Below are 27,845 nucleotides of genomic sequence, written 5' to 3'. Positions count from 1 at the left end.
TCATTTCTCTTTTGTTAGACATAGCCATTATTTAAAATCATAACCTTGCTATATTAAATTAAACTATTGAAACAAATAAAACAAACTCTATTACAAAAACTCAATTAAACTACATTAGAAACAAAAGTAAGAAATAACCAAACTCACGGCCCCATGATTACCTGACTACATTTTATTATTCCTTTGCTTTTTTTAAAAAAAATTTTATTGAAGTATAGTCAGTTTACAATGTGTGTCAATTTCTGGTGTACAGCATAATGTTTCAGTCATACATATATGTACATATATTCCTTTTCATATTCTTTTTCATCATAGGATTACTACAAGATATTTAATATAGTTCCCTGTGCTATACAGAATCTTGTTTACCTGTTTTATATACAGTGGTTAGAATCTGCAAATCTCGAATTCCCAATTTATCCCTTCCCACCCCCTTTCCTCTTTGCTCTTGAAGTCACCTGCATCTGCTGCCATCAGTCACCGAACAGCGTGTCTTGGGGGAAGCCCAGAGTCGCTGAGTCGTCCTTCTCTCTCCTAAGTAGAGTCCACGCCTGTGTGCTCTCCCAAGGGCCGCCTTGCTGGACCCCAATTCTCCCCGACCCGCATCCTGTCCACCTCCAGGGAGCTCCCGCCTCTCCACGTGCGAAGGGCCTGAGGTGCTGGAGTCTCCCGCGAGGGCAGGCGGGAGGGAATGGGCGATCGATCACTCGGGCCTCTGCTGGCCGAGCCTGTGCGAGCCGAGCCGCGCCGCGGGGATCGGCTGGGAATGCCTGGCGCGCGGAGGCGGTAGGAGGTGCAGGGAGGCCGGCCCGGGTCTCCCGCGCGCGGGGCCGGGGAAGCAGGGCAGGCGGCGGGGCCTGGTGCGCGAGAGGTAGTGAGGGGAGTGAGAGATGGGGAGAGGGGGTGGGAAGTTGCGGAAGGAGGAGGGCGGGCGGGCTGGTGCGCGTCCCGGTGCGCGGACGCGGCCCCGCTGGCAGAGCCGGCTGAGCTCAGCCCGAGCGTCAGGTTCGGAGGCCGGGGCTGCGGCGGGCTCCAAGCCCGTGGACCGATGCCCGGAACTCAGGGCGCATCTTTGTGCAGGCCTGTGAGGGAAAAGGCTGACTGATGCAGTGGTTTTCAATAAGGACCTGAAATAGTCCAGTGTTCCCTTTTTAAAACGGCTGACTTTATCCTCTCACTGCTTGGAGTCTTAGGCAGTGAGACTTTTGTCCATCATATATCTAAGCTGACTTGTCTTCACTCAGGGCACCATAGGGATGGGTTGGCTGTCCTTTGGTGCCTTCTGATTTTTGCAGAGTCAAACAATTGGAAAAAAAAATAAAACGGCTGACTTTGAAGAGAGTGGCCTTAAAACTTGTCCCCACGAGGCCCATCGCTGTTATGGCTGAGGGACGCACTGAGGTTGCATGCAGAGCTGGGGGTAGGGCCTCGGTCCTCTGTCCCAAGAGATCCTGGCATTGCATGCTTTAGACCTTTCCCCTCTGTTGTTGAATGCATAAAAATATTGTTAATCCACGTGTGTTTTGTAGGAAGACGAGATCGACTAAATGAATAACATGAGGTCCAATAGAGTCCCGCTTTTTTTAATTTCAAGACACGGAAGTAAAAGCCAAGCATCGCTCTCTTTCCCCAGTGATATCCTGTGCTTTACCCTTCGAAACACCCAGCTTGTCTAATACTCATGATGTCCGGAGGGAAATCCTCCAAAAAAAGACCTCGTAGAAGTTTATCAACCAGCAAAACTAAAAAAAATGAATCTAACTCGATTATTTCGTTTTTTAACAATGTACCGCCTGCGAAACTCACCTGTCCGGTTTGTAGTAAAATGGTGCCAAGATATGACTTGAACCGGCACCTGGATGAAATGTGTGCTGACGATGACGACATCACTGCAGGTGAGCCAGGGCACACTGGCTTCAGTTCAAAGGCTTCCACGGTAGATTTAACCAATATTGCCTTAGAAGATGTAACGCCAGAGAAGTTGTCACCATCTAAGATAAATTTAACCCCTGGCCAAAGTGACTCAGCAAAAACAGGCACAAAACAGCAGACCAGCCCCTACTTTAAAAGTAACAGAGACTTGGTGAGCAAAACTCAAGATGAGACAAGAGATCGTAATGTCAAAATCGTCCCTCTGGGAAGCCTGTCATCTAAATTGTCCAGAAGATACATGAAGGCTAAAAGGTCTTTAGATGAGAATGAGCGATTTGCCAATCAGAGTCCACAGAGTTCCTCAGCCACAGCGGTTAAGAGCCTGGTTGACAACTGTTCAGAGATGGAGGACCAGGATCAACTTCTGGAGAATAGTTCTCAAAAGGAAAACATGTTTACCAGTGATTCTCTTAAGGAATCAAGGACTCCCGAATGTACTGTAGAAGATACTGAAATAATGGATGCTGAAAGCCAAGAGGCTGCCCGGGAATGTGGGATATCCACACTCACCCCTGATTTCTCAGATACCACCCCCGGGTTATTGTCACTGGATTTAACTCTTGGAAGTAAATTACAGTCTATTTCAGAAGACAGTCTTGCAAAGCAGGAGAATCTGGCAGGAGTAGCTGGTGAAAGTGATGAAATACGTGAGGCAGGCAGTTGTGAAGAGGTCAAAGTGACTGCCCTTTCAGAAGCTGAAACACAGCTGTCACACTGGGAGGCAAAATCTCATAGTCCTACAACCAATGCTTCGAAATGGAGTCACAGCCAAGAATGTCCTCTGGAACGTGCCAGTGGCTTAGAGAATGAAATCACTCCCAGAATGTCTTCGGAGCAGGGGTCAGTCTGGGATGTTCCTGGTGTAACAAGCCTAGCACCACCGAATCACCCTTACTACCTTAGGAGTTTCCTGGTGGTGCTGAATGCCGTGTTTGAGAACGAAGATGACAGAATGCTCTTTGATGAGCAGGAGAAAGGAATTGTAACTCAGTTTTACCAATTATCAGGTATCTGGAGCATGTTTGCTTGGAAGGTTTGGTTTCCTGCTTGCTGTCCTGATTTGGTCTGGGAGGTGATGGGCTGTCATCCAAGGACCACGAGGAGTCAGTGTGGTTTGGGGAGTCCCCTGGGAGTACACGTGGGACTCAGCGCCTACTACAGGGTTCAGCTGGAGAAGGATACGTGTGTAAAATAGACAAGACTTTGTGCCTGGTGTCTGCTCCCACAGTATCACCCTTACAGGCTGTACTTGGGTTGTCATGGAAGCAGCTATTTGTCTTATTTTTTTTTTTTTTGATGCTTATAAAACGGCTTTTCCCGGATGAGGAGAAAAGCAACAGTGTGACTTAGAAAAGCATACTTTGCATTTGGAGCATATAATCAAGCTTATTAGGTGGTTTTCTTGTTTTTGCACGCCATTTCCTCAACAATGAAAATAAGATAAAATACAGGAAAAAACAAACCAAGGTACATTGGGGCCTGTTTTTTCTTCCAACAATATTTTAATTGCCTGGACTCTACCTTTTATTTTATTTATTTTCTTTTTAATTGAAGTATAGTTGAATTACAATGTCATGTAAATTTCAGGTGTACAGCATAGTGATTTTTTACACATACATATATTTTTGCATTATAGGTTATTACACGATATTGAATGTAGCTCCCTGTGCTACACAGTAGGACCTTGCTGTTTATCTATTTTATATATAGTAGTGTGTATCTGCAAATCCCAAACTCCTAATTTACCCTTCTTCCCTTTCCCCTTTGGTAACCATAAGTTTGTTTTCTGTGTCTGTGAGCCTGTTTCTGTTTTGTAAGTAAGTTCATTTGTATTTTTTTTTTAGATTCCACATATAAGTGATACATGATATTTATCTTTCTCTGACTTGACTTCACTTAGTATGATAATCTCTAGGTCCATGTTGCTGCAAATGGCATTATTTCATTCTTTTTATGGCTGAGTAATATTCCATTGTATAAATATACCACGTCTTTTTTATCTAGTCATCTGTCAATGGACATTTAGGTTGCTTCCATGTCTTGGCTTTTGTAAATAGTGCTCTTGTGAACATTGGGGTGCAGGTATCTTTTCAAATGAGAATCTCTTCCAGATATAAGCCCAGGAGTGGGATTGCTGGATCATATGGTAACTCCAGTTTTTTAAGGAACCTCCATTCTGTCCTCCAATGAGGCTGCACCAATTTACATTCCCACCAAGAGTGTAGGAGGATTCCCTTTTTAGAAGTTTTTAAATGGCCAATAATCATTCCAATTTTGGAACTTTTTTATGTTTTATCCATTAATCATTGAATACCTTATCTTGTCCAATTTTTTTTTTTTTTACCAACTTTGGGAAGATGGTGTTACTGTCCCCCACACCCCTTTTTTTTTGTAACAGAAGAGAAAAGGATGTCTCAGTAAGTTCCAGAGGCTTGCACAATTGGGAGAGGGGCAGGGCTGGCTTTCCATCCTGGTCCTCCTCCTGTCCTGTGGTGACAGGCACACAGGACAAGGAGACATCCTCAGGAGATTTTGTATTTGAAATAAATTACGTCTTCCAAAGGAAGAAATTGATTTTCTTGGAAGATCAGTTGAGTCAGTGTATGTGTATTTCTATTCAAGTCTATTTTACTCACCTCAGCTGAAAAAAGCAAATGATACTATATGTTGTTTTTGAGAAGAAATAGAATATTTTTCACAGTTTTTTTCAACTTTATTGCAGCCAATGGTCAGAAGTTATATGTAAGACTGTTTCAACGTAAATTCAGCTGGATTAAGATGAATAAATTGGAATATGAAGAGATTGCCCCCGACTTAACACCTGTGGTCCAAGAACTGCAGCAAGCAGGCTTCCTGCAGACAGGTACGATCAGCCAAAGGGAATAGAAAATGAAAATATGACTCGAAGAATTGAGTTTCTGCATGATGAGGGTGATATTAGTCTGGTGTCAGCTCCCAATTGGTGCCTGATAGATAGTAATTGTGTGTGTTTTTTTAAATTGAGTTTTTAAAATGATTCCTGTTATGTTGAAGCCATTCTTCACCTGGATTAAGACTCCCAGGATAACGAAAGATTGCTGCTGGTTTTTCTTTCTTTTTTTAAACTGACATATAGTTAATTTACAATGTTGTGTTAATTTTTGGTGTACAGCGTAGTGATTCAGTTTTTTATATATATATATATTCCTTTTCATATTCTTTTTCATTATAGATTATTAGAAGATGTTAAATATAGTTCCCTGTGCTATATAGTAGATCCTTGTTGTTTATCTCTTTTATATATAGTAGTTTGTATCTCCAAATCCCAAACCCCCAGTTTATCCCTCCACCCTCTGTCTCCTGCTGGTTTCTGAACAGTCTCAGGTGTAGGCCCGTAAGGTCACCTGGGGATAGATGTGTGGCTGGGTCCACGGAAGGAACATCCCTCCCAGCTCCCCTTCCAGCAAGACGTTGACCGTCTCACCCAGACCCCTCGTCTTTATGACAGAACAAAGCTGGTTGTTGGAAGCTAGTATCTTTGTGGACCCTGACAGGCACACACATACAGCTCTTATAATTCAAAGGTGGATTGCCTCAAGAATTGTGTGATTGATTTCAGCCCCTGTGACTATGCGATAACCTTGGTCATCTCATCGGTACCATTTGTTACGTACCCACCTGCATTGAGAACAATATTGTCCTGGACACGTAGGCATAAAGAGGATGAAAGATGAGAGTCCTAGGTTCGAGCTGCTGACAGCTTAGGCTGAAATAAGCGACTCAAGCTAGAGCCAGCCGGTTTCCGTGCAGCAGAGTTGTGATGAAGTTAGGGTGACTGGAGGGCCTGGCTTGGGAGATGAGGACAGTCGTGGGGAGGCCTGGGGGCTTGGTGGGTGTGAGTGTTCAGGCAGTGGGACCCAGGATTCCTCACGTCAGTGCCACCAGGTCACTTGGGAACTCACATCCCCACCTGACTCAGAAGATCAGATGCAGATTGACACCAGGTGAGCCTTGCCTTCCCTTTAAATGACCTTTAAACAACAAAACCAGATGCCCTCTGTTGCCCTCAGTCCTGCCCAGGTCCCTCTCATGGTCTGCACAGCCCTGTGAGGGGAGGGATGGGGGGCTTGACAGTCCCTCTCCCTCTGCTGTGGCCACGCTGCTCTCCTGGGGGTTCTTGCTGAGTGCCCCCTGTTTCAGACCCTCTTGCCTGCTGCCCCTCAACTCACCCCTCATTTCTTCCAGCTCTGCTCCGTGTCACCTGTGTCTGCTCTGAGTTGGGTGCTGCCACCTCTCTGCCACATCCAGTCCAGTTTGCCTCCCCAGCTTTGCTTTTCTCTGTGGCAGTTATCACGAGCAGACAGGCGTCTGTGATGCTGAGCAGTGCACTGCCTGGGGGCAGGGATGTGGTTGTTCACTGCAGGCGCTGCAGTGGTACCCAGCAGGTGGTGGACACCCAGGAGGTACTTGTGAACAAGGAGGCTGGCCCTGCCCTAAGTGGCCTGGACCCCCCAGTAGCCTGACTTCAGTGGGGATGCGGACTGAGTGGACCCACAGACAGGCCCCAGCTGAGGCCTGTGCAGAGAGGTGGGAGCCAGTGAGCAGCCAGCTCTCTGACCAGCTTTGGAGAGGTCCCGCCGGGGGTTCGTAGTGAGCTTTTAAGGAGGACGCCCAAACCGTGACAGCTCTCCACGGGGATCTTTATTTTATTCAGATCTTCCTTTACTTGTCAGTGAGAAGTTCTGTTGTTTTTAACTTTTATGAGATATCTATGCGCCATATTTTTTAACAGTTGACTTGGCAAAGAAAAATCACAGTAGCATTGCATTTTATTTGCATGTAACTAAGCTTTTTCTTAAAGTAAATAAAGTGAGAAATTAGTCAGATTCTTTAAAACTACTTTTAACTTTTTTTTAAATATATATTTCAGAATCTGAGTTGCAAGAACTCTCTGAAGTGCTCGAGCTACTTTCTGCCCCTGAACTAAAAACCCTGGCAAAGACCTTCCACCTGGCTAATCACAGCGGGCAGAAGCAGCAGCTGGTGGACGCCTTTCTCAAACTGGCCAGACAGCGTTCGGTCTGCACTTGGGGCAGGAACCAGCCTGGCGTCGGTGCTGTGATCTTAAAAAGGTTTTGTGGCTCTGGTTACCGTAGAAACATTTAAAATGTTGACAGCATGTATGAACTTACTATAATGATGGTACATGTTTTCATATTGTAATCGTTCTCAGTCACAGTTAGATTGAGAACGCAGAGAACCTTAATTATAAAGACTGAATTCTTTCTTGGTTTATAATTCCTGGTTCTTGTAATACCATCCTGATTTCTGGGAGCAAGAAAAGTCAGGAGGCAGGAGAATAGAGGCACTAGGCCATTGGCGCATCTGGTATTGTATTATTCAAGAAAAATGCAGTTTTAACTGCTGTTCTTACAGTATTCAAGCATAAACTATTCAGTCACATTTTTATTTTAGTAAACTTTTTATTGAAACATAATCTGTCAATACTAATATGTAGTTTCTCTTAAGTTTAAAACAAAAATTTATCAGAAACTCTGGGTGGTTTCCTTTGTCCTTCTAAAACTCTTCAGCTGTTGCAGATTGGGGAAGATTGTAAAAATTGTTAGAATTTATTTCTTCTGCCCATGTTATGTGTAAAATATAACCATATCAATGTTAGTCTAGGAACCTACTTTCTGGAGTTGTTGAGGATGAAATGAGATAATGCTTTTGAAAACAATTTAAAACAATGTCACTGTTTATTTTGTGTAATACATGTGTGTGTAAAACATTGAGCTGTTCTGTGCCAAGAGCCCATCCTTGTGGGGAAGACACTTCAAATACTGACCTTTGATTAAACAAGGATAAATAAGGCGTACCTCACTAAGAAAAACGTCACTGCCAACACCTTAGAAAATATACACTGTACATTAAAAATATTTAAATAAATTATATAATTATAATTAATTGACTCAGGATTATAAAACCCTCATCCCCATGGCATATCAAGTGTCTTCTAAGCCGTTTCTTTATCTAATTGTATTTCTTAAGTACTTTATGGTCATCGTATAAGTCACATTTTAAGTAAGGGCACGTTAGATTAGCAGCCCTCTCTCAGTATAAGCACGTAGCCTATAAGCAGAGATACAAAGAATAAAGATGAACATTTTTACCACTGACTTTGGAGTTGGAGGAAAATGAGATCCCCAAGGATAATTTAGTTGCACTAAAATCACTATCCTTAAATTTTTTTTATATTGAAGTGTAGTTGATTAACAATTTTATATTTGTTTCAGGTGTACAGCACAATCGTTCAGTACTTTTATAGATTATATTCCATTTAAAGTTATTATAAAATAATGGCTGTATTTCCCTGTGCTGTGCAGTATATCCTCGTTGCTTATCTGTTTATACAGAGTAGTTTGTAGCTCTAATCCCATGCTCCTGACTGGCCCTTCCCCACTTCCCTCACCCTGCTGGTAACCACTAGTTTGTTTTCTTTATCTGCGACTCATTTCTGCTTTGTTATATACATTCATTTGCTTTGGTTTTTAGATTCCACAAATAAGTGGTAACATGTAGTATCTGACTCTCTCTGACTTAATTCAGTAACTATAATCATCTCTAGATCCATCCCCGTTGTTGCACATGGAAGACTTTATTCTCCATGGCTGCGTACTTTTCCGTTGTCTGTATATACCACATCTTCTTTATCCGTTTGTCTGCGGATGGACAGTGTCCTTTAAAATTTTGCTTTATTTCTTCATGTAGTCATGGGGCCCAGTAGTGGAGTCTCAGTGTCTCTGACGGCTCCAAAGGAGAGCGATACCTGATTATCTTACTCTGCTGTGATCACAAGGAAGCAGAAAGAGGCCCATTATTTACTTTCTTAATCCTTGGAGGTAGCAGCCGTTCATTTTACCATGTTCAGGGCATCCTTCTGCAGCCTGGAGTCCTGGTCCACTGGGACACCATTGGGGCTCTGCATGGAGGGGGAGCAAGGGGGTGCTTTGTATCGGTTTCTGTTGAGTGATGGGTCTCACTCACACGGTGGTGTGAGGGGACTGCCACCCTGTGACCTCACGGCTCTGACAGTGGCACGAATCTCTATATCCCCAGGGGTGCAGCACTACTTTTGGTTGAGTAGCTCCTGGGAGGATAGGAAAGTGTGAGCTCTTCCACTGCATCAGTGGTTCTCAGCTGATGTGGTTTTGTCCTCCAGGGGACCTCCAGCATCGCATGGAAGTATTTTTATTGTCATGACCAGGATGGGGAGTGGGTGCTATGGCATCTCGTGAGCAGAGGCCAGGCTGCAGCTGAGCAGCCTCCAGTGCGTGGGGGGTCCGCACCTCCCCCACCGCCCCCGCCCCCAGGATAGAATTATGGTGCCTCTGCCTGGAGACCCTGCTCTATGTGGTGGCCAAGGTGTAGAGCCAGAGGGCCCTGGATTTAACGTGCTGCCTTACCGAGAGCCTTTTGTAATGACATTTTAAATAAACATACATGATTTAATCTAAGCTGTCACTCAAGTCAAGAATTGAGCGTTGCTAGTGACAAATAGGTAACGCTTTTATGTGTTTCCCTGGTATTTCACATGTTCAGGACCAGGTTAAGCCCTGTCCTGCTCTTTCATTGAGGCAGCAATGTGTGAGATCGTTTGCAGATGTAATTCCATTTACTCCTCACCGGGTTTCTGGTTGGGCTCTGAGCCCAGAGAGGTCAAGAAATGCCTCAACATCACACAGCCAGAGTGATAGATTTCCTTCAGGCATATAGAGTAATGAATGCCACGTAGCTTTAAATGTTTTGTAAAAGCTGTTCTCCAAATGCTTAGAAACCAGACAGTTATTTCCACATGGTGTGTTTTTCAGAGCTAAAGACCTGGCGGGACGGGCCCTGAGAGTCTGCAAAGGCCCCAGGGCGGTGTTCTCCCGGGTCCTGCTGCTGTTCTCGCCCACTGACACAGTGGAGGATGAGGACGCCGCCTGTGGGGGTCAGGGAGAGCTGTCCACGGTGCTGCTGGTCAGTCTCGGCCGAGTGGAGTTTCCCAGGTACACCATCAATCGGAAAACCCGAATCTTCCAAGATCGAGATGATCTCATCAGGTAAGATCCTGTTTGCTCAGTAGAAAATTTGTGTATTTTTGTTAGTTGAAGTATAGTCAGGCAGAAGACCTAAACAAGCAGTTCCCCAGCGAAGACATACAAATGGCCAGTAGGCACATGAGAAAATGCTCAGTATTGCTAATTATCAGAGAAAATGCAAATCAAAACTTCATTGAGGAATCCCCTGACACCAATCAGAATGGCCATCATTAAAAAGTCTACAGACGATAAATGCTGAAGAGGGTGTGTATTGTTAATTCACGTAGAAGGTTTTACTATTATTTTTTGCCATCTCCCATAGAAACGTGAGTTCACAGCCAAAATAACATTTGAAGTTTTTGGTTTTTGTTGCTTTTCTGCCTCACTTGTATACGTTTCCAAGACGCTAAGGAACATGGAGACATGTGCTTAGCTTAAGTTTGCCAAAACAAATGAGTTTTGAGTTAGAGCTACAGAATTTTCCCCTGGTTTATGTTTCCAAATAGCTTTGGCAGGAAACGTTTTTTAAATACAGACATTTGGACAAACCTGCCCTGTATGCTGTTGGTATGAACACATCTGAAGGTGCATGTGTTTCTAGTAATAACACTTCAAATAAAGCTACTTATTAACTTGTGTAGTATGTTCTGGAATCCTGCACACGATACTAGAAATTGTCGCTCATCTCTTTGGGTGCATGGATTTAGCGAATGTTTGGTTTGACTGTCCAAAGTCGGTTTTGGTAAAAAAAAAAAAGAAAAAAGAAAAGGAAAAAATGGAATAGGTTTTACAGGAAAAAAATACTTGGATTTCCTAAAAGAAATCTTTCATAAGAAAAATTTGAATTTCCTAAAATGTCACTTTGATTCTTTAAGGTTTATTACTCAAATTCAACTGAAATTGGTTCTGACATTTGATTTTAGGAAACTTGTTTAAGTGCTGTATAGTGTGTGCTTTAAAAAGTTAAGTTATTGAAATTACTGAATCTAAGCACGGTCAGGATACACTGATTTTAGCCCATTTGGCCTTAGTTCTCAGAAAGTTCAGTTTCTTTATTTGTGTTCAATTGGAATAACTTTTTTCATCAAATCTTCTACTATTTCCTCTTCACTCTGTCTTCTGTTGTCTCATGTCCTTTTTCCTTCTTGTTTTTAGTGACTTTACGCTGTTCTCTGTTGTTAGAACTCTGAAGCCAAGTTCCAGTATCTGTACTAATGAACCGTGAAACCCTCTGTGCCCCAGTTTCCTCGTCTGTAAAATGGAGGGAATAATATTATAGCCCCACAGACACGCTGAGAGCCGGGCCCAGGGGGACCGCGTTGCACATCTTAGTCAGTGTTACAGTCGTCACCATTACCATGTGTCTACAGAGGTGACTTCTTAGTTCTACGACTGACAGAACCAGGTTGACAAGTTCAAAAGGGGGGAGGCTAGTGAGAGAAAAGTCAACCATCACTCATTCTTTTTAGAAAGTATATACATCCTGTGAGTATTAAAAATAACTAAAACTCCTTTTGTTGTGCAAAGGGCCTTAACATGTAAATGAAACTGGGTTTGACTGCCTTCAGGAAGGGTAGTTCTCCAACACCCGTGACATGATACCTGCCCCAAGAAACATTTCTGGCCGCCTGGGTACTTGACTCATTTGTCCTTTCTTTTCTGTTCTCTCATGTGTTCAGTGCACAGGGATTAAGTGTCGAGTACCTGCCTGGGTGGTGGAGTTGCAGCAGGAACAGAGGGTCTTTGCCACCCTGGGAGTATGTCTTACTGGGGAGCTAGCAAGTACACAATCATCTGGTAACCATGGGCAGGCTGGAGAAGTTCTACTGTGGAGGTTGAAGCCGAGGGTCCCTGGAGAGGCGACGTTTGGGCTGAGGCCTGAGAATGAGGTGCTGGTCCCACAGAGGTCTAGGTGCCCGTGTCCAGGCTCTGTGGGGGTGCATGCGCAGGCCTGGGGGCAGGACAGGGCTGCCAGCTGGAGGGATTGGGAGAGCCCTGGGGGCAACAGTGAAGGGGGAGGTGGACAGGAATGCGGGTCGGGGACACTCGGCCTCAGGGCCCTAGTGAGCTTACTGAGTGATGCTTTGAGAGTGGGTGGGGAGCCATTGGAGGGGTTTATGCAGGTGAGTGGTCTGTTGCACATGCTACAAGGGCATCCCATGGACTAAGGGGCGGGGGCAGCAGGAGAAGCTGCAGGAAGGCTGACTTAACCTGGGAGGTTTGGGTCCCAGCCCCTCGGGGCTGGTCCCAAGTATGGGGGCAAGTGCTCATTTGAATCTGGTCTCGAGTTCAAGTGTATGTAGTCAGCCTGTCCCATCATCTTCCTGCTTCAGCACGATTCAGGGAGCTGGGTCCAGGGTGGGACTGATGGCTAGTGTGTGTTCGCCGAGGAGCGGGGACTGCTTGCCCTGGGTGGGGTCTGTGGGCCCACAGGCCGGGAGATGCTCGTAGTTGGGGCAGTGGGCGTGGTGAGGCTGGCCCCCAGGTCAGGGTCCTAGTGAAGGGGGAGTTGCAGCCTGCAGTGAGCAAGCTGGACATATTGGCAGGGGTGATCAGTGGACAAGATGCTTGAAGGCAGGGTCTTGAGGGGGATGCAGTCCATTGGGGACAGAAGGTCTGCATGGCCCAGGCACATGGTCATCCATGAAGAGGTGGGGGAACCACTTGCTTCTCACCCTCGTGGACGCTGTCATCATGGAGAACAAGGCAGGGACCACCAGAAGCCTGCACAGAGGAGGCTTGGGCTTCTGAGGGGTGGGGGCTTTCAGGGAGGGCAGGGTGGTCTGGAAGCAGCCATGGGAAGGAAGGAAGACTCCATCTGTCTCTCCTAGAGTGAGAAGAGCCATCCCCACCGAGCGGGCAGCAGGGGGGCCGTGTTCTCAGCCAGGTTGAAAGAAGGCTGGGGACAGGGGCCAGAGGTTGGGGTGTGGAAGGGACGCTGCTCCTGGCTTGGTGGTTCCAGTTAGCGTTGGGGGGGTTGGTGACTGTACTGCTGGAGACGGAGGTCTTGGGAAGATGAGGCGTGACAGGGATGGCGCTGGTCTCCACGGGCTCCTGACGGGGGGCTGGGTTCGGGCTGCAAGGCCGGGTGCCGGTGGGGGGGTTGTGCCAATGCTCCTGATGGTGGTGGGGCTGGGTTGGGGGGCTCCAGTGGGCCCGGCTGGCCTCCAGGAGCCTCTCCCTATGGAGTTCTCTCTTCTTATCCACCTTAGACTCATCCAGTCACCTGTTGCGAGACCTAGATCGAAGCCTCCACGAGCAGGTTTTCGCGTGTAGAGGCAGCTTGTTTTCCTCTTATTTAGTGGTATTGGTTCTGTGCTTTTTCTTCTAAGTGTGAGTCCAGAACACAAGGACTGTGTGCTCGAAGTGTGATCGAATCACTGGGCAGAGGTCTTTGTTCTTGGCGTCTAAAGAGGTAGTGAGAAATAGTCTTTCTTCAGTTAAGCGGTTTCGTAATGTTTCAGCACTGCCGTCTCCCCAAGAGTGTCCCTGAAGTTATTTTTGAAAATCCCACATAATCCTCTCAGCCTGGGCAGCATCCCTCTGGCTCCCTCTGACTGAGTGATTAAAGCACCAGATCTACATTTGTGTAGTTCTGAAGTCAGTCATCTGGTGACATTCTTGCTGTCAAACTGCTGAAAGAATGAAGGAATGGGTACCTGAAGTCAGAAAGGAAGAGCTGGCCCGTGTTCCATTCATTATGTCGTAGGATGTGGTGAATGTCTTTCTGTCTGGTCAAGTGGCCTGGATGAATTCTTCCAATGATTTCTCAGATAGAATTTGACCCTCGTGTCTCCCAAAGCACGCTTTTGCCCTTCAGAATTGGGTGTGATGGGGAGGATGTGGAACTCTCCATGTCCGCGCCGGTCCACATGGGAAACGGGGCGCGTGCTCTCCCGCAGGTATGCCACAGCTGTGCACGCGCTGAGTGACATCGCCGCTGCCATGGCCCGCGGGGCCTGGGAGGAGGCCAGGAAGCTCTCCCAGGTTGCACAGCAGGACTGGGACCGACTGAAGAACCATCCTTCCCTGAGGTGAGGCTGTTCTCACATCCACGTCCAATTTCCTGATTGACTGAGCTGTTCTGACCACTTTGGGTGGTTTTCTCAGGGAAGATCATGTGCCTTTTGTTCTGTGGTCCAACCAGCGAGTGGAGTTGAACTTCCTGCCTGCTTCCCATGGAGCCCAGGTGCCGTGTGTGATGGCAGGGGGTCTGAAGGTCTGGAGTGACTTTTATGTACCTCCCCGTGGTCAGTGAATTTACACGGGGGGACCCAGCAGCAGGGAGGGTGCTGGGTGTGTCCATCCAGTGGAAATTCAAGCGGGTGTTCTTCTGAAAAAGGAAACAGAATTGAACGTTTACTGCAAAAGTGCAAGTACACGGCACATTTTTTTGGTTTAATAAAGGTTCAACTTATTCTGTATGGGTAAGAAAGTTTTCCCTTTCTTGTTACATAGTGATGAGAAAAATGAGTAGTATTAAATATCTCCAAAAAAAATTTAAGACAAAAGTCTGCATAGAAGGAATATGGACTTAAAAGCCATAGCCAGGAAAACAGCCTTTACTGGTGAGAGAAAATAACTGAATATTTTGTCCATATTTTGCTTGGGTGTAATTCAGACAAACTTGAGCCATTTACTTAAAGGCCTTTCTAGAAATGAGATAACCAGGGTAGACTTACTGCCCATGACGTGCGTGCACATTGGGGGATTTTCTTAAGATCTTTTAGATAAATTTGTTAACGTTTCTTAGACCAAATGGCAAAACAAGTGGTTGAAACAAGTGGTGATTTTCCTCATGAAGGAAAAAAAGAACCCACAGCCAGGAAGTTAGGTTACTACAGGACAGAGGTTGGTGGACTCCTTCCTTGAAGGGCCTGCGGGTCAGCTTGGCTGTCCGTCTGTCCGTCCACTCATCCTGATGTGGAAGCAGCCGTGGCCCCCAGCCCCCCTCCCTCCCCGAGCCAGTGGGCGGGGCTCTGTTCCAGTGCACGTGAATTTGTGGACACAGAGATGTGAGTTTCATGTAGCTCTCATGTGCCACAGACTGTTTTTCTCCTTTTGACTATTTTAACCATTTAGAAGTGTGGGAATTGCTTTAGTTCATATAAGATCAGGTTGCAGGGCTGCGTGTGGCCCGAAGGCTGGTGTTTGCCGACTTCTCGGTTCCCACCCCTGTCTGGGTGACCACGGAAGTGGCAGGAGGCTGTAAGAATGTAGATTTGAGGTGAGGAAATTGTCCACAACAGGCAGCATTTTGAATGTGTCTTCTTAAAAGGGAGGAATTCAGTCCACTCTGTCACGTCTCACGATTGTCTTACGACACATACACCAAATCCCTGAACTGCTGGTGTCCACCTTTGTTTCAGGTACCACGAGCGTTTACCGCTCTTTCTCCGATGTTTCACAGTTGGCTGGGTTTATACCAGGATTTTGTCCCGAACTGTGGAAATTCTGCAGAGACTTCACAGGTACCAGGTGAGCCCACAGGCCACGCCCCCGGCTGTTCCTGATGGATTGGAGACCAGCTGAGGAGGGGCCAGCCTGGCCCTCGCTTTCCTGCGTGTCCGGTCAGCGTGCTGCAGCGCAATGAGGACCTGCTGTCCCGCCTGCCGCATTGCCCGGGAGATAGACAGAGGGGTCCAGGACCTGAACCCCCAAGGGGATCCATGAGATTGGCTTTGGGGACTGTGTGAACTTCCACGTGTGTATAGGAGGGTCTGTGCATTTTTCTGAACCACAGAAGATGAAAGTAAAAGCGTGACCAGTTTGTGTGCAGAGCCAGGCTGGAAAGTCTCCCTGTTATGGTGGCGTGTTTGGATGAAGACCCCCCATTACTGTCCTGCTCCCTCCCCGGTTCCTCTAGGCGTTGGCCCTGGGCCCAGTGGGGTGCCCAGGAGCATGTGGGCTCCTGCCCAGGACCAGCCCCTGCGCGGCCTGCACCGCTCACCTGCTTTGCAGAGACGGCCGTGCGGTGTTCACAGATCTCCAGCTGGCCTGGGAGACCCCAGGGCACCTCAGGGAGCTCGGGCCACTGTAGAGGGACCTCCCAGGGCCCCGCCTGTCTGTCCTGGGCCATGGCCTCATTAAAATGGAAAGGAATGCTTCGTAAATGTGCTTCCCTGGTTTTACTGACTACTCTATGTAATTACAGTTCTTGGCGTGCAGGAGTCTAATGAACTTCCTTTGTTGTTGTTGCAACAGGAAGCCGTCCAGGAACTTGAAAACCTCTTGTCCCAGAGGGTGTACTGTCCCGACAGCAGAGGCCGGTGGTGGGACCGACTGGCTCTCAACTTACACCAGCACCTGAAGCGCCCGGAGCCGGTACTCAGCAGCGAGATCTGCCTTGTCTCAGTTTTGCATAAATTTAAAAAATACAGCAAACTGTTAATACCTTAAAAACCTCAATGTGATTAGAATGTTGGTTTTTAGACATTCTGCTTTGTCCATGTCTTCCCAACCCCAGAAGACACAGCAGGGTGCGAACACCAGCGTTCCAGCAGGGCAGGAGGCTCCCGCCTCCTCGCCCCGTGGTTGGCGGACAGGTGGGGACTCGGGAGTGAAGGTTCTAGCAGTTAAGGGAGCTGGAGCCCCAGACGTCTCCGCCTCCAGGCAGGCACTTCCAGGGAAGGCGCTTCCTCTTTGGAAGTGGTGGACTCGTTCCCTCATTGCTCAGGGCCTCCTGGTGCAAAGGTGGATGAAGGATGCTCTTTCCCACTGGGAAACTCTCCTCCTGGCCCGGGGTTCTCCATGCAGGGATCTGGGGGGCCAAGCTAGGCGGGCCCCTCCAAGGAGGCCACAGGGGCTCTTTGTGCAGCCACCCACGGTCCAGCAGCTCCCTGCCAGCCTGGTGTTGGTGCTGCACAGAGGGCACTGTGTCTCTGGGAGCTTTGTTTTTCTCAGTGGCGCATTCAGTGAATCAGGGTGATGTAGTGGCGGAAAAACTGACCATGGGTGTGGAAGGTGACACGCTCTTTTCACTGCCCTAAACTGAAAGGTGCCTTGTTCCCTGGAGGTCTCCAACCAGTGAGGGCTGTTTTCTCTCCCGGAGGCAGGCGTGGAGCCTCCGTCCCGTGGGGGCCCCTCACCCACGTGCAGAGAGGGTGTGTTCATGCTGCCCGTTTCCTCCGTTGAAGTCAAGGTTCCGAAGAATTTATAGATGTCCCCCTCGTTCGCAGATCTGCTTACAGGCGCGTTCGCTCCCAGCGGGGATTTTTGAGACTGATGGAAAATCCTAGTTCCTTGTAACCTTTTCCCAAAGACCTTCCTGGCCACGCTCATCATCTTTGTCATCTCCTGACCCTTCCCTTCCTTCTCTCCAGGGAGAGCTCCCACCAGCAGAGGCTCAGGCCTGCCAGGCACAGCTGCCTGGGGCCATCGCTCGCTGCGCTGGCCCAGCCCCCGCGGGGCTCACAGCACCGCCGGCAGGGGCTCGTTCCCTCTGCCCCCGTCCTCTTGACCGCGCCACTCCCGATGGCCTGATCCTTACTGATTTTCAGAGTTTTTTTTAACTCTTTATTTTTTTATTGTAGGAAGTGTATATATAACAAATCAAACTTGCCATTTTAACTATCTCTGGGCGTAGAGTTCAGTGGCGTTGGTTATGTAGGTGACCACTGCACAACTCAGGGGTTAGGGGCACCCTCCCTGCCCCCACACAGTCAAAACCCTGCCCTCTGTTTCTGAGATTCCACTTTTTGAGGAACTGCCAAACTGTCTTTCCCAGTATTTGAACCATTTTTACGTTGCTGCCAGCTGTGCACTAGGGTTCCAGTTTCTCCCTGATCCTTGCCAGCATGTGTTGTTTTCCGTTTTTCTGACTGCCGTCATCCTAGGCGGTGTGAAGTCGTATCTCATTGTGGTTTTCAGTATTTTGTTTATTTGTCCAACTTTGAGTAACCTTAGAAAACACATAACCCCTTCAAACCTAAGATCCTTCTCCCTGTAAGTGAGGCGTCCGGAACAACTCCGTGGTTCCTGCCTGCACGTGAGACTCACCTGGGACTGGGAGGTGGTGGGAGCCTGGACCGTGCCCTGCAGACGCTCACCCTCTGCATCCCGAGTCCCCAAGTGGCCCCTGGGGACCCCGTGCCGGGTCTCTCCCCCGTCTCCCTGTCCCAGGCATCCCCGACTACCCCCGTGTTCTGCAGGTGGGGCAGCTGGGGTCGGCCACATCCACGTGCATGAGCAGAAGTCAGTGTTGGGAGCTCGGCCGCCTGTGCTGCAGACCTTTGCAGTCGGCTCTGTGCTTGTCTCTGCATGAAAAGTGCCAGCATGAGACCCACAGAGACGTCCTCATCTCTGGAGTGCGGCTCAGCCCATTGCTAATTAGCAAGATGAATAGTTAATTAACAGCAGGGTTTCCTGTCACATGAAATGAAGGGAGCCTGATGGGGACTGTGCTCTCTACCAGGCTATCAGGTGCATCGCGGAAGGGCTGGCGGACCCGGACGTGAGAACGGGACACCGTCTGTCACTGTGTCAGAGAGCCGCGCGCCTGCGGGAGTCCCCGAGCTGCCAGAAGTACAGGCATCTCCTCCGTCAGCTTCCAGAGATGACCGTGGAGGACGTCAGGCACGTAAGTCGATGCTCTCCGGGCCCTTCAGATGCGTTCGCAGGGTTTTCCTGAGTGGAAGCAGCCTAAGTACAGGTTTGAGTGCCCACTTTCTCATAGACGTGGGAGCCACTCCCGCCTGTCGTGCATGGGGACCTACGGTGACCTGTTCTCACACCCGCATCTCCTGCCTGGGGGGCAGGCTGGCTGGGGGTGGTTCCCTCCGGAGCAGGGTGGTGACTCTAAACTTCTGAGTCAGCAGCTCATGGTCTTTGCCAGGCCCATCTGCTCGGTCAGGACCCTGGAGAGCAGCTCTGAGCCGGGCAAGTGACCTACCTGCATCCTCACCGGCACCAGAATGTGGGTCACACGGCCCTGCGCTCTGCTATGAATGGGTGGCCGTGTGGGGGGGCGTAGGACAGTGTGTCCCCAGGACACCAGGGCGGGGTTTGCAGGGGCTGAAGCTGAAGAGAGGCTGATGGACATTCTCTGGCTACCGTCCAGGTGACCATCACAGGCCGGCTGTGCCCGCAGCACGGGATGGGCAAGTCCATTTTCGTGATGGAGGCCGGGGGGGCCGCCCCCGCTGCGGTGCTGTGCTCCGTGGAAGAGCTGGCACTGGCCCATTACAGATGCTGCGGCTTCGACCAAGGTAAGGCAGTCCCCGTAGCCCGGTCATCGTGTGGTGGTTGTCTGCAGGGGTGGTGCCGAGGCCCTGCCCTGTCCCTGCGGGAGATGCTGCTGGCCTGGGAGGGTGTGAAAAAGAGCCCTGCTGCCTGCCTCCCTCCCTGCGCCCGCCGCCCAGCCTGATGCCTGGGAGGGATACTGGGACCCAGCAAGGCCGGGTTTGCTCTCAGGGAGCTCATGTTAGGCCAGGAGGGAGGGCAGGAAAGGGCGGAGGACGAGATGCTGCCGGATAACCCAGCCCGTTAGAGAAGGTGGGAGCCGGGCCTGGCTGTCTCTGGAAGGGGACCAGGTCCCGGGGTGATGTGGCACCGGGGCAGGGCAGGTGTTGAAGGACCAGTGATTTGAGTTCCTTGTGGAGTGAGCTCTCCATCCCACGCGTGGGAGGAGAATCAGTCAGGGTCGGAGCTGTCTGCATCTTCCTCCCCAAGAACCGGGTGGCGGCCCCCTCGCCCCTCCTGCTCCGCCTGTCTTTGCGGCAGGTCTTTTGGGACCTGGGACCTCATAGTAAACGGTGGCTCCTCTGCTGGATGTGAACCCCTGAGAGAGATGTCACTTGTTACTACTGAGCCAGGCTGCCCTCTGCCTGTTGCACTTGGTTTCTTTTTATTGTCAGGAGAGGAGCGTGTGTGCCTGTGTGCAGGTGTGCGCATGTGAGGGCTGCAGCTCTGGGGTTGAGGGGGACTTGGTTCCTTGAGCCGCTGGCGAGATCTTTCTGTGCATTGGGCAGGCACGCAGAGGGACTGGACGGGTGCCCCCGGCCCTCTTTCTGGGCTGCTTGGCAGCCTCTCTGTTTCAGACGCTGTAGGTTTCATTCCAAGGCCATTTTCTGAAACACGTAGAGCCTGAGTGGGGATTAATCCTGCCCAGTTCCGAGAATTGGGAGCCTCTCATCAGCAGCTGTGGACTGGGAGGAGGGCCAGTGAAGGCACTCGGGGTCCCTGCTACTTCGGGGTAAAGGTGAAGTGGTCAGAGACCGGCCATAGCTGTCAGACACGCTTGGAACCTCAGAGAACTTAATCAACGTCCCTGGTCCAGGAGGGGCTGCACATGCCAGCTGTGAGGAGCTTGGACCCCAAATCCTATGTCCTTGCTTCCTCCCAGAGCCTTTGTCCCCTGTATCCCCTCTTAGTGGCGGGAGCAACCTCCAGCTCCCCTCCCACCACCTGGGGCGCCGTCCCGGAGCCACACCTGGAGGGAGCCGGTGGCCGTGCCAGTGCCTCCCCTGTGCACTGCCCTGTCCCCCAGATGTTGGAAGCCAACCCGGACATTGGCTCCCATGGTCACTTCCGAGGGCCCCTCCATTCTGTCCTTGCGTCCAGACAGGATTCCCTGTGTCTGTGCTGAGGGGTCTCTAGGTTGAAGGTCACTCAGATCTTGTCACATACATGAAAATCAGGACATGATTTCACTGGCGTGTAGTGTGCCCACTCAGATAAGTGAGGATCACAAAATGCCACTGCAGGACGGGTGTCTGTCTGCTGAGTATTCAAGTAAAGGTTCAGGTGAATCTGCGGGATGCCTCTGTCCCTTACACGGGAGGGAGATGCTCTGGGGGAGATGCAAGTGCCAGCAGAGACAGAGATGCCACAGACCCCGAAGGTTAGAAACAAAATCGGGGAGTGAAGGCTCAGGCCCACGTGGGTAGTTGGTGCCCTGTCCCCTTGGTAGGTGGCAGACGGGCTGGGAGCCGAGCACAGTGAAATGCTTCAGTTTAGCCTTGAGCTCGAGAGACGGGCGGACAATTCCGGAATGTGAATTTTTTATATAAGGTGTATGTTTCTTTATTACAGTGGCTGCCCGGGCACAGCGGGACCCTGCTGTCGGCCTTTGGTCTGGGGGAGGGTGGGTGAGGGGTGGCCTCAGGCCCCTCAGGGGAGTTGGTTTCTCAGTTACTCAGAAGGGTCTCCTGCAACATGATTCGACCCCACAACACGATGCTCACTAGACCGCTTAGGTCTGGGGATGCTCACGTCCAGTGTCCCTGACTGGACATGCTCCCGGTCAGAAAGCAGACGGCAGGTCCTGTCCCAGCGTCACCTTGGCCAGGCCACCCCTGGGATTCCAGTGCCCTCCCTCCCTGGAGGGAGGACACCGTCGCTGTCCCTGTGACTAGTGGCTCTGCAGGGGACGAGGCCTGAGTAGGTCCTGCTGTTCCTTTGAGTCACAGAGATAGGGAGCAGGGATGTGGGGCGGAGCCAATGGATGTGGGTGGGGCGACAGCACAGTGCAGCCTCAGCTGGGGGACAGCCCAGGGGACTGGGCCCTGCACGCGGCTCCTGCCCGTGGCTCCGGCTGTCTCAGCTGTGCTGGGACGCGGGACTGGTACCTGGCTCTATCCCTCGTCCTGTGCTGCACCTGACCTGTGACCAGAAGCCAGAGGAGCGCCCCCGCCAGCCTGCTTAGGGGCTGTGGGGTCAGGCGGGGAGAAAGGCTGAGCAGGACAGGCTCTGGGTGGCAGGTCTGTGTGCTGTGCCGTGTCCCCTCTTGACCCTGCCATGACATTCAGGTGTCCTGGGGTCTGAGACGGGCCTGTCTGAGGTCACCACCTGGTTGGTGTGGTTTGGATGCGGTGTGGGGAGGGGGTCTGAACGAGGTCGTCCCTGACGTGGACGGTCTCTAAAACCCCAAGGTGTAGAAACGTGGTGCAGAGTTCAGTCCAAAGTGGAGGAGTGCTGGGTGGATGAGGGGAACAGGGACCAACCTGGCAGTCAGAGGGCACAGGCTCCCGGATGCTCGGCTTCCTCTGTCGTACCCCTTCCCGGAAGCCTTTTCAAGTGGGGCCAGGGGCCCCTGCATCAGAGCTCCTCAAGGGACTCCCCACCCAGACCCTCTGAATTGAACCCCCAAAGCCAGAGGGACAATCTCTTTTTATTTAGTTTTAAACTCGTTCCTTAGGTTTTTCCACTAGTTTGAGAACTGCTGCTCTGTGGCTCTGAAACGTGCATTTGAATTTTTCCATGCTTACTAAGATCTGCGCCCTTACATAAGGCTTCTGCGTATAAGCGTATAATGTAAAAGCAACGAGCTGGGGACGGCACGAAAACACCGTTTGCACTTGAGTCTAAAATATTCCTGTTACTTTCTTCACATTAAGTAGGCAGTGGGACACGGTGGTGGTTGTTAAAAAACTAACAGTTGATTTTCCTTCTGTGTGTGTGACCGTCTCAGGGATCCACGGGGAGGGGTCCACCTTCAGCACGCTGTACGGCCTCCTCCTGTGGGACGTCATCTTCATGGATGGGGTACCAGACGTCTTCAGAAACGCCTACCAGGTCAGCAAGCCACGTTTCCAGGCCACCAGCGGCTCCTGCACTTGAGTGGCTCACACCCACCTGCGTGCCCCGTGTCTGCGGCGTCAGAAACCTGCCCCTTGTCACAGTCTTAGAGATCGTGGTGCCAATTCCCATAAGAGTAGCTTTTAATTTCAAAATCTGATTCATAGAATTTTAAATGTATGTTAAGTTTTAAACTTCAAGCCTGTTTTACTGCAGTTGTCCCATCTGAAATGTCTAGTGTAAGTTCTTCAGCGCCCACCTGTCAGGGCCTGGCGCCCCCACATCCATCTCATGTGTCCCTGCTGGGACTTCCAAGTAAACTAAAAGCTCTTTCTGCAGGCTACTACTCTGAAAAACCAGTATAATCAGTGCTTTTGTGTTAGATGACTTCTGCAATTTGTACATATCTCGTGAGAAAAGAATGCATCTACTTAATCAGGTTGGCCAGTTTCTAAATCGGGTGGGTCTTGAGTGTTCTGACTGCCCCGGACGGGCCCCTCCAGGCCCCGGGGTGACAGCTCGTTCTCCCTCGCACAGGCGGGCCCCCTGGACCTGTGCACCGACGGTTTCTTCGCGAGCAGGGCGCCAGCCTTCGAGGCCAGGCTGCAGCAGATTCACAGCGCCCCGGCTGAGAGCCTGCGGGCCTGGGTGGCGGCTGCGTGGCAGGCCCAGGAGGGCAGGGCGGCTTCCGTTGTCAGCTGGGACCGCTTCGCTTCTCTTCAGCAAGCCCAGGTGAAACTGTGCAGGCTGAATTCGGTCAGAAAGTAGTAGCTCCTCATGCACACACCTGCGTGCACACGTGCATGGACACGGGGGCATGTGTGTGCATGTGTCTGGTCTCCCAGCCCGCGTGCCTCCGTCACTGACGGGATCAGTAAACAGGCACAAACCTGCCCCATGTATTTGGTGGCTTCCCTTCTCCTGACCTGTGGTCCCCGGAGGGAGGACGCCGTCCCTGTCTGTGTGACTGGTGGCTCTGTGGTCAGCACCATCCCATCCTGTTTCCTCCAAATTCCCTCTTCCTCGGCTGCCCCTGGGAGCTTCCTGACTGGGCAGCAGCACGGGGAGACTGGCAGCCCCAAGCTGGCAGCTCCGGAGTCCCCGCAGCGGCAGACGAACCACCCCGGGGCCCCAGCCTCTGTTTCTGTTGACTGATGCGCCGGTCTCGTCGTCTCTGATCCTGGGAAGGATGGAGTGGCTGACTGTCCCTGTGTCTTGTGTTCAGGACCTGGTTTCCTGCCTGGGGGGCCCCGTCCTCAGCGGCGTGTGCCGGCGACTCGCCACAGACTTGCGACACTGCCGAGGGGGCCTGCCCGACCTGGTGGTGTGGAACTCCCGGAGTCACTGCTGTAAGGTCAGTTGAGCTGGAATGGAAAGTCACCTGTGTAGTTTTATGATGAACTTAATCAGAGGCCACGGTCTAGGCATTTCTTGCATGGTTGTTGGCAAGACTGAACTTGAGAGCCCCTGGACGGAGGGCCAGGGCCCTGGGCTGAGTGCTGGCTTGTGGGCCGCTCCGCCAGGTGGCTGGTCTTACCAGGGCAGGTGAGGGAGCGGAGCGGGGTGTGAGCCCCACAGAAGTCAGCCCCTCAGCCCCGGCCTCAGAGGCACGGCCGTCACCTCTGCTGTGTCTGCTGTTACATTGAGGCCCTGGGTCCAGCCCCACTCAGAGGGAGGGGCTCCCTTGGGGCGTGAACGCCAGGGGCCAGGATGGTCGGGGGCTGTGTTCTCCCCGAGTGAGCACCCCCTGGCGCTGCAGGCCGGCTCGCACCCGCCTCACCCTGGTCTCACCCTCTGCCCGGCGCAGGCTGGCGGTTCCCGTGTGACTGAGTTCTGAGTACCAGTTCTTTATCACATCTGTCTCATCCAGTCTGTGACTTGCCATCTCACTGTCTAACTAGTATCTTCTGAAGAGTGGAAGTTTTACATTTGGACAGAGTCCAGCTGATCTGTTCTCCAGTGGTCAGGCTTCTGGTGTCACAGGATGTCTCTGCGGTTGTGGATTTGAGTCTTTCTCTCTGCGGTTCTGTCAGCATTTTCTTCATCCACTGGGAAGCTTCTTATTCAGTGTATAGACTTTCAGGATTGTCATGTCTCCTTGATGAATCGAACTCGATCTCATTATGAAATGACCTTCCTTTATTCCTGGGGATGTTCTTTGCTCTGAAATCGACTGATACTAATTTATAGCCACTCCACTTTTGGTTGGTTAGTGTTAATGTAATACTTTTTCTTTTTTTTTTTTACTTTTTAACTTCTTTTGTCTTTATATTAATGTGTGAGTTACACTCTCGTAGGCAGCATATATCTGAGTCTTACTTTTTAATCTAATTGACACCTTTGCCTCTTAATTGGGTATTTGGAACATTTACATGTAATGTGATGGTATCCATGTCTGGTTTCAAACCTACCACCTTGATGGTTGTTTATTTATCTCAGCTCTTATTTTCTCTGCCTTTTTTTTTTAAAGACTGCGTTTTGTCCCTTTGTTGGCTTGTTAGCTGTAACTCTTTGCTATGTTTCAAGCGGTTGCATTGGTGTTTACAGTGTGTATCTCACCCACCTTTAAGTGATGTTGTGCTAGTACATGTGTAACACAGAGAACCTTACAACAGTGCATTTTTATGTCTCCTCTCCCAGACTTCGTGCTGTGTGTACATTATACCTTGACTGTTATCAACTCTGCAACACAATTATATTTGCTTTCTGCAGTTGACTAATGGGTCTATATATTTACTCATGTCAATACAAAGAGTGACATTTGTTATTCCTTTACATAGATCTAGAGTTCCATGTATTGTCATTCTCTTCCTGATTGAAGAACTTCCTTTAACAGTTCTTGAAATGGAAGTCTGCTAGTAATGAATTATTTAGGTTTTATATATTGTAAGGCTTAAAAAAATACTTTATTTATTATTGTATTCCTTAATTATTTTTTATCTTGGGGGAGTAACTAGGTTTATTTATTTTTAAAGAAGGTACTGGGGACTGAACCCAGGACCTCGTGCATGCTAAGCATGTGCTCTACCACTTGAGGTATACATTCTCCCCTATATTGTAAGACTTTTAAGTCTGTCTTTGAAAGATACTTCCTCTGGACAAAGAATTGTTGACATTTTCCCCCAGTACCTGAAGATACTGGTCCACTGTTGTCCAGCTGGCATTGTTTCCAATGAGAAATCTGCAGTCTTTCCTCTCTGGCTTTTAAAAATTCTGGCTGCTTTGAAGATGCTCCTTTTCCCACTGATTATGCAGCTGAATTATGACGTTTCTCAGTGTAGTGTTCTTTATGGTTCTGTGCTTGGCGTTCATTGAGCTTCTTGGATCTTTGGGTTTATAGTTTCCATCAAATTTGAAAGTTTTTTGGCCATTATTTCTTCAAATGTTTTTCTCTTCTCTTTGGGGACTCTAAGCTCCTATTAGGCTGCTGAAATGTTCATTTATTAAATATTTTGTTCTGTACTTCATTTTGGAGAGTTTCTATTGGTATGTTTGAATCTCAGTAATCTGCAGTGGACAGAACTGACAGTCCCCTGCTTTTCTGGAGCTGATATGTAACGAGCGGTTCTGTCTTATGATAAACACCCTGACAGAAGTGCACAGGAAGGGGCCCACCTAGAGGTGAATTTAAGCTGACATTGAAGGACGAGTCATCAGACATGGGATGCAGGGAGAGACGTCCCAGGCAGAGGGGAGGCCCTTCCGGCTGGGCGGAAGTCGTCTGTCTCAGGAACTGAGGCGGCTTTGGCGTGGCTGGCAGGGGCCGGGTGGTGCAGGTTTGTAGGTCACGGCAAGTTGTCTGGATTTAATTGCAGATGCAACAGAAAGTAATTGAAGGGTTTTCAGCAGGAGAGTAATAATCCACCGCATGCTTTAAAACTATCTTTCAGCTGCTGTATTAAGAATCAATTTACTAATTCTCTGGGAAGAACTGTCTAGTTTCTGCAGAACATGAAGGTTTCTATGAATTTCATGTATGTCTGTAGTTGTTCTGTGTGTATCAGCACAGCTGTGCAGTAGTGTGAGCCTCTTAAACAGTGGGCAGTGAAAACTCCTGCAGCTTCTATGCATGGCTCTTCCGTCTCAGTAAGATGCTACTAACTTTAAAACTCACCTCCCAGCTGGTGGAAGTCAAAGGCCCCAACGACCGTCTGTCGCAGAAGCAGATGATCTGGCTGGACGAGCTGCGGAAGCTGGGGGCCGACGTGGAGGTCTGCCACGTGGTTGCAGTTGGAGCGAAGAGCAGGGGCCCTGACTGAGAGCCGTGGGCTTGGGGCTGTCTGCTTGCACACGGACCTGAGATCTTCAGAAGCGTTACTACATTTCACTCAATGCTAAGTTTGTTGTCGTAATAAACCTGGTAGTTTACTGACGCATCACTGTGCAGTGTCCGTATGCCACAAAACTTGGTATTGGCTTGAATACTCATTCCAGGTAATGAACTTTTGAAAAGGTCAAAGCCTTGGTGGCCACTTTTAGGAGATGGATGCATGTATATTATTATATTTACAGGAAAGCTAGAAAACCACCCCCCAAAACAAGATGATTCACAGCTTTGGGTCTTTTATAAAAGGAACATACACAATGTTTCTTTCTAAAAAGTGTATTGAAAACAGATTTTCCTGAATTTACCTAAGTTTTTCTGTGATGCTCTTACCCATCTAAATGGCTGTTGAAATTCTTGGTTTTTATGATTATAGAAGGGCATAAACAGTTGAAATTCTGATTTCTTTAGGGATTAAGAAACAGATTCTCATTAAGTTCCTCATTATTTCTGTCAGGACGTGCTCTTAGTAACCAGGCCCACGTCACCACAGCAAGGCGCCATCTTCATCACAGGCCATTATCCCTTTCCGTCCTTCTCCCCGGGAACATCCCCAGTGACTAGAGGCAGTTTCCTGGACAGAGTTTACGGTGCTTTGCTTCGCTGTGCTTTGCAGAGACTGCATTTTTCAGTCGAGGCTCATGGCGCCCAGGGTGGAGCCTGTCTGCGGGCACCGCTCCTCCACTGCCTGCTCGCTTCATGTCCCGGTGTCACAGTCCGGTAATTCTCACAATGTTTCAAACTTCTAAATTATTATTATATTGTTATGGTGATCTGTGACTGATCTTGGATGTTACAACCACCACTTGCTGAAGGCTCAGATGACAGTATATTTTAGCGAGAAAGTGTTTTTAAATTAAGGTAGGTAGACTTCTTTTGGACATAAAGCTCCTGCACACTAACAGACGGCTGTCTGTCGGAAGTTGGGCTTTTAGATGCACTGGGGAAAGAAAAGCTGCGTGTGGCTTGTTCTGCTGTGATACTTGCCTCACCCTGGGGGCCTGGAACAG

At 49.5% G+C, this 27,845-nt stretch overlaps 1 protein-coding gene and 1 non-coding gene across 3 annotated transcripts; both read left to right on the top strand.

Annotated features, from left to right (window-relative positions):
* Positions 1-739: 739 nt before the first annotated feature.
* Positions 740-26,887, top strand: FAN1 (FANCD2 and FANCI associated nuclease 1). 2 transcript variants are annotated; one of them, XM_074354124.1, is made up of 14 exons: positions 740-871; positions 1,530-2,939; positions 4,655-4,795; positions 6,842-7,043; positions 9,783-10,016; positions 13,898-14,029; positions 15,365-15,473; positions 16,200-16,319; positions 18,409-18,573; positions 19,054-19,201; positions 22,405-22,508; positions 23,049-23,243; positions 23,737-23,865; positions 26,633-26,887. In XM_074354124.1, exons 2-14 carry the CDS (start codon positions 1,682-1,684, stop codon positions 26,768-26,770), a joined length of 3,075 nt encoding a protein of 1,024 aa, XP_074210225.1. In that variant the 5' UTR covers positions 740-871; positions 1,530-1,681; the 3' UTR covers positions 26,771-26,887. The 2 variants fall into 2 exon arrangements, with proteins under 2 accessions (XP_074210225.1, XP_074210226.1); XM_074354125.1 differs by having other exon boundaries at positions 776-860.
* Positions 1,159-1,307, top strand: LOC123612861 (small nucleolar RNA SNORA79). Its single transcript, XR_006720129.1, has one exon. It is a non-coding gene; the product is annotated as a small nucleolar RNA SNORA79 (small nucleolar RNA).
* Positions 26,888-27,845: the final 958 nt, after the last annotated feature.

Source organism: Camelus bactrianus, chromosome 27 (assembly GCF_048773025.1).
Source record: "Camelus bactrianus isolate YW-2024 breed Bactrian camel chromosome 27, ASM4877302v1, whole genome shotgun sequence".
NCBI classification, from domain to species: domain Eukaryota; kingdom Metazoa; phylum Chordata; class Mammalia; order Artiodactyla; family Camelidae; genus Camelus; species Camelus bactrianus.
Note: the sequence above shows the minus strand (reverse complement) of the source record. Positions and strands in the feature narration are given on the sequence as shown.

Coding starts and splice junctions, on each gene's coding strand:
- FAN1 (XM_074354124.1), top strand. CDS start 1,682: ATGATGTCCGGAGGGAAATCCTCCAAAAAAAGACCTCGTAGAAGTTTA. Junction 7,044..9,782: donor GGTGCTGTGATCTTAAAAAG/GTTTTGTGGCTC, acceptor TGTGTTTTTCAG/AGCTAAAGACCTGGCGGGAC. Junction 22,509..23,048: donor TCTTCAGAAACGCCTACCAG/GTCAGCAAGCCA, acceptor TCCCTCGCACAG/GCGGGCCCCCTGGACCTGTG.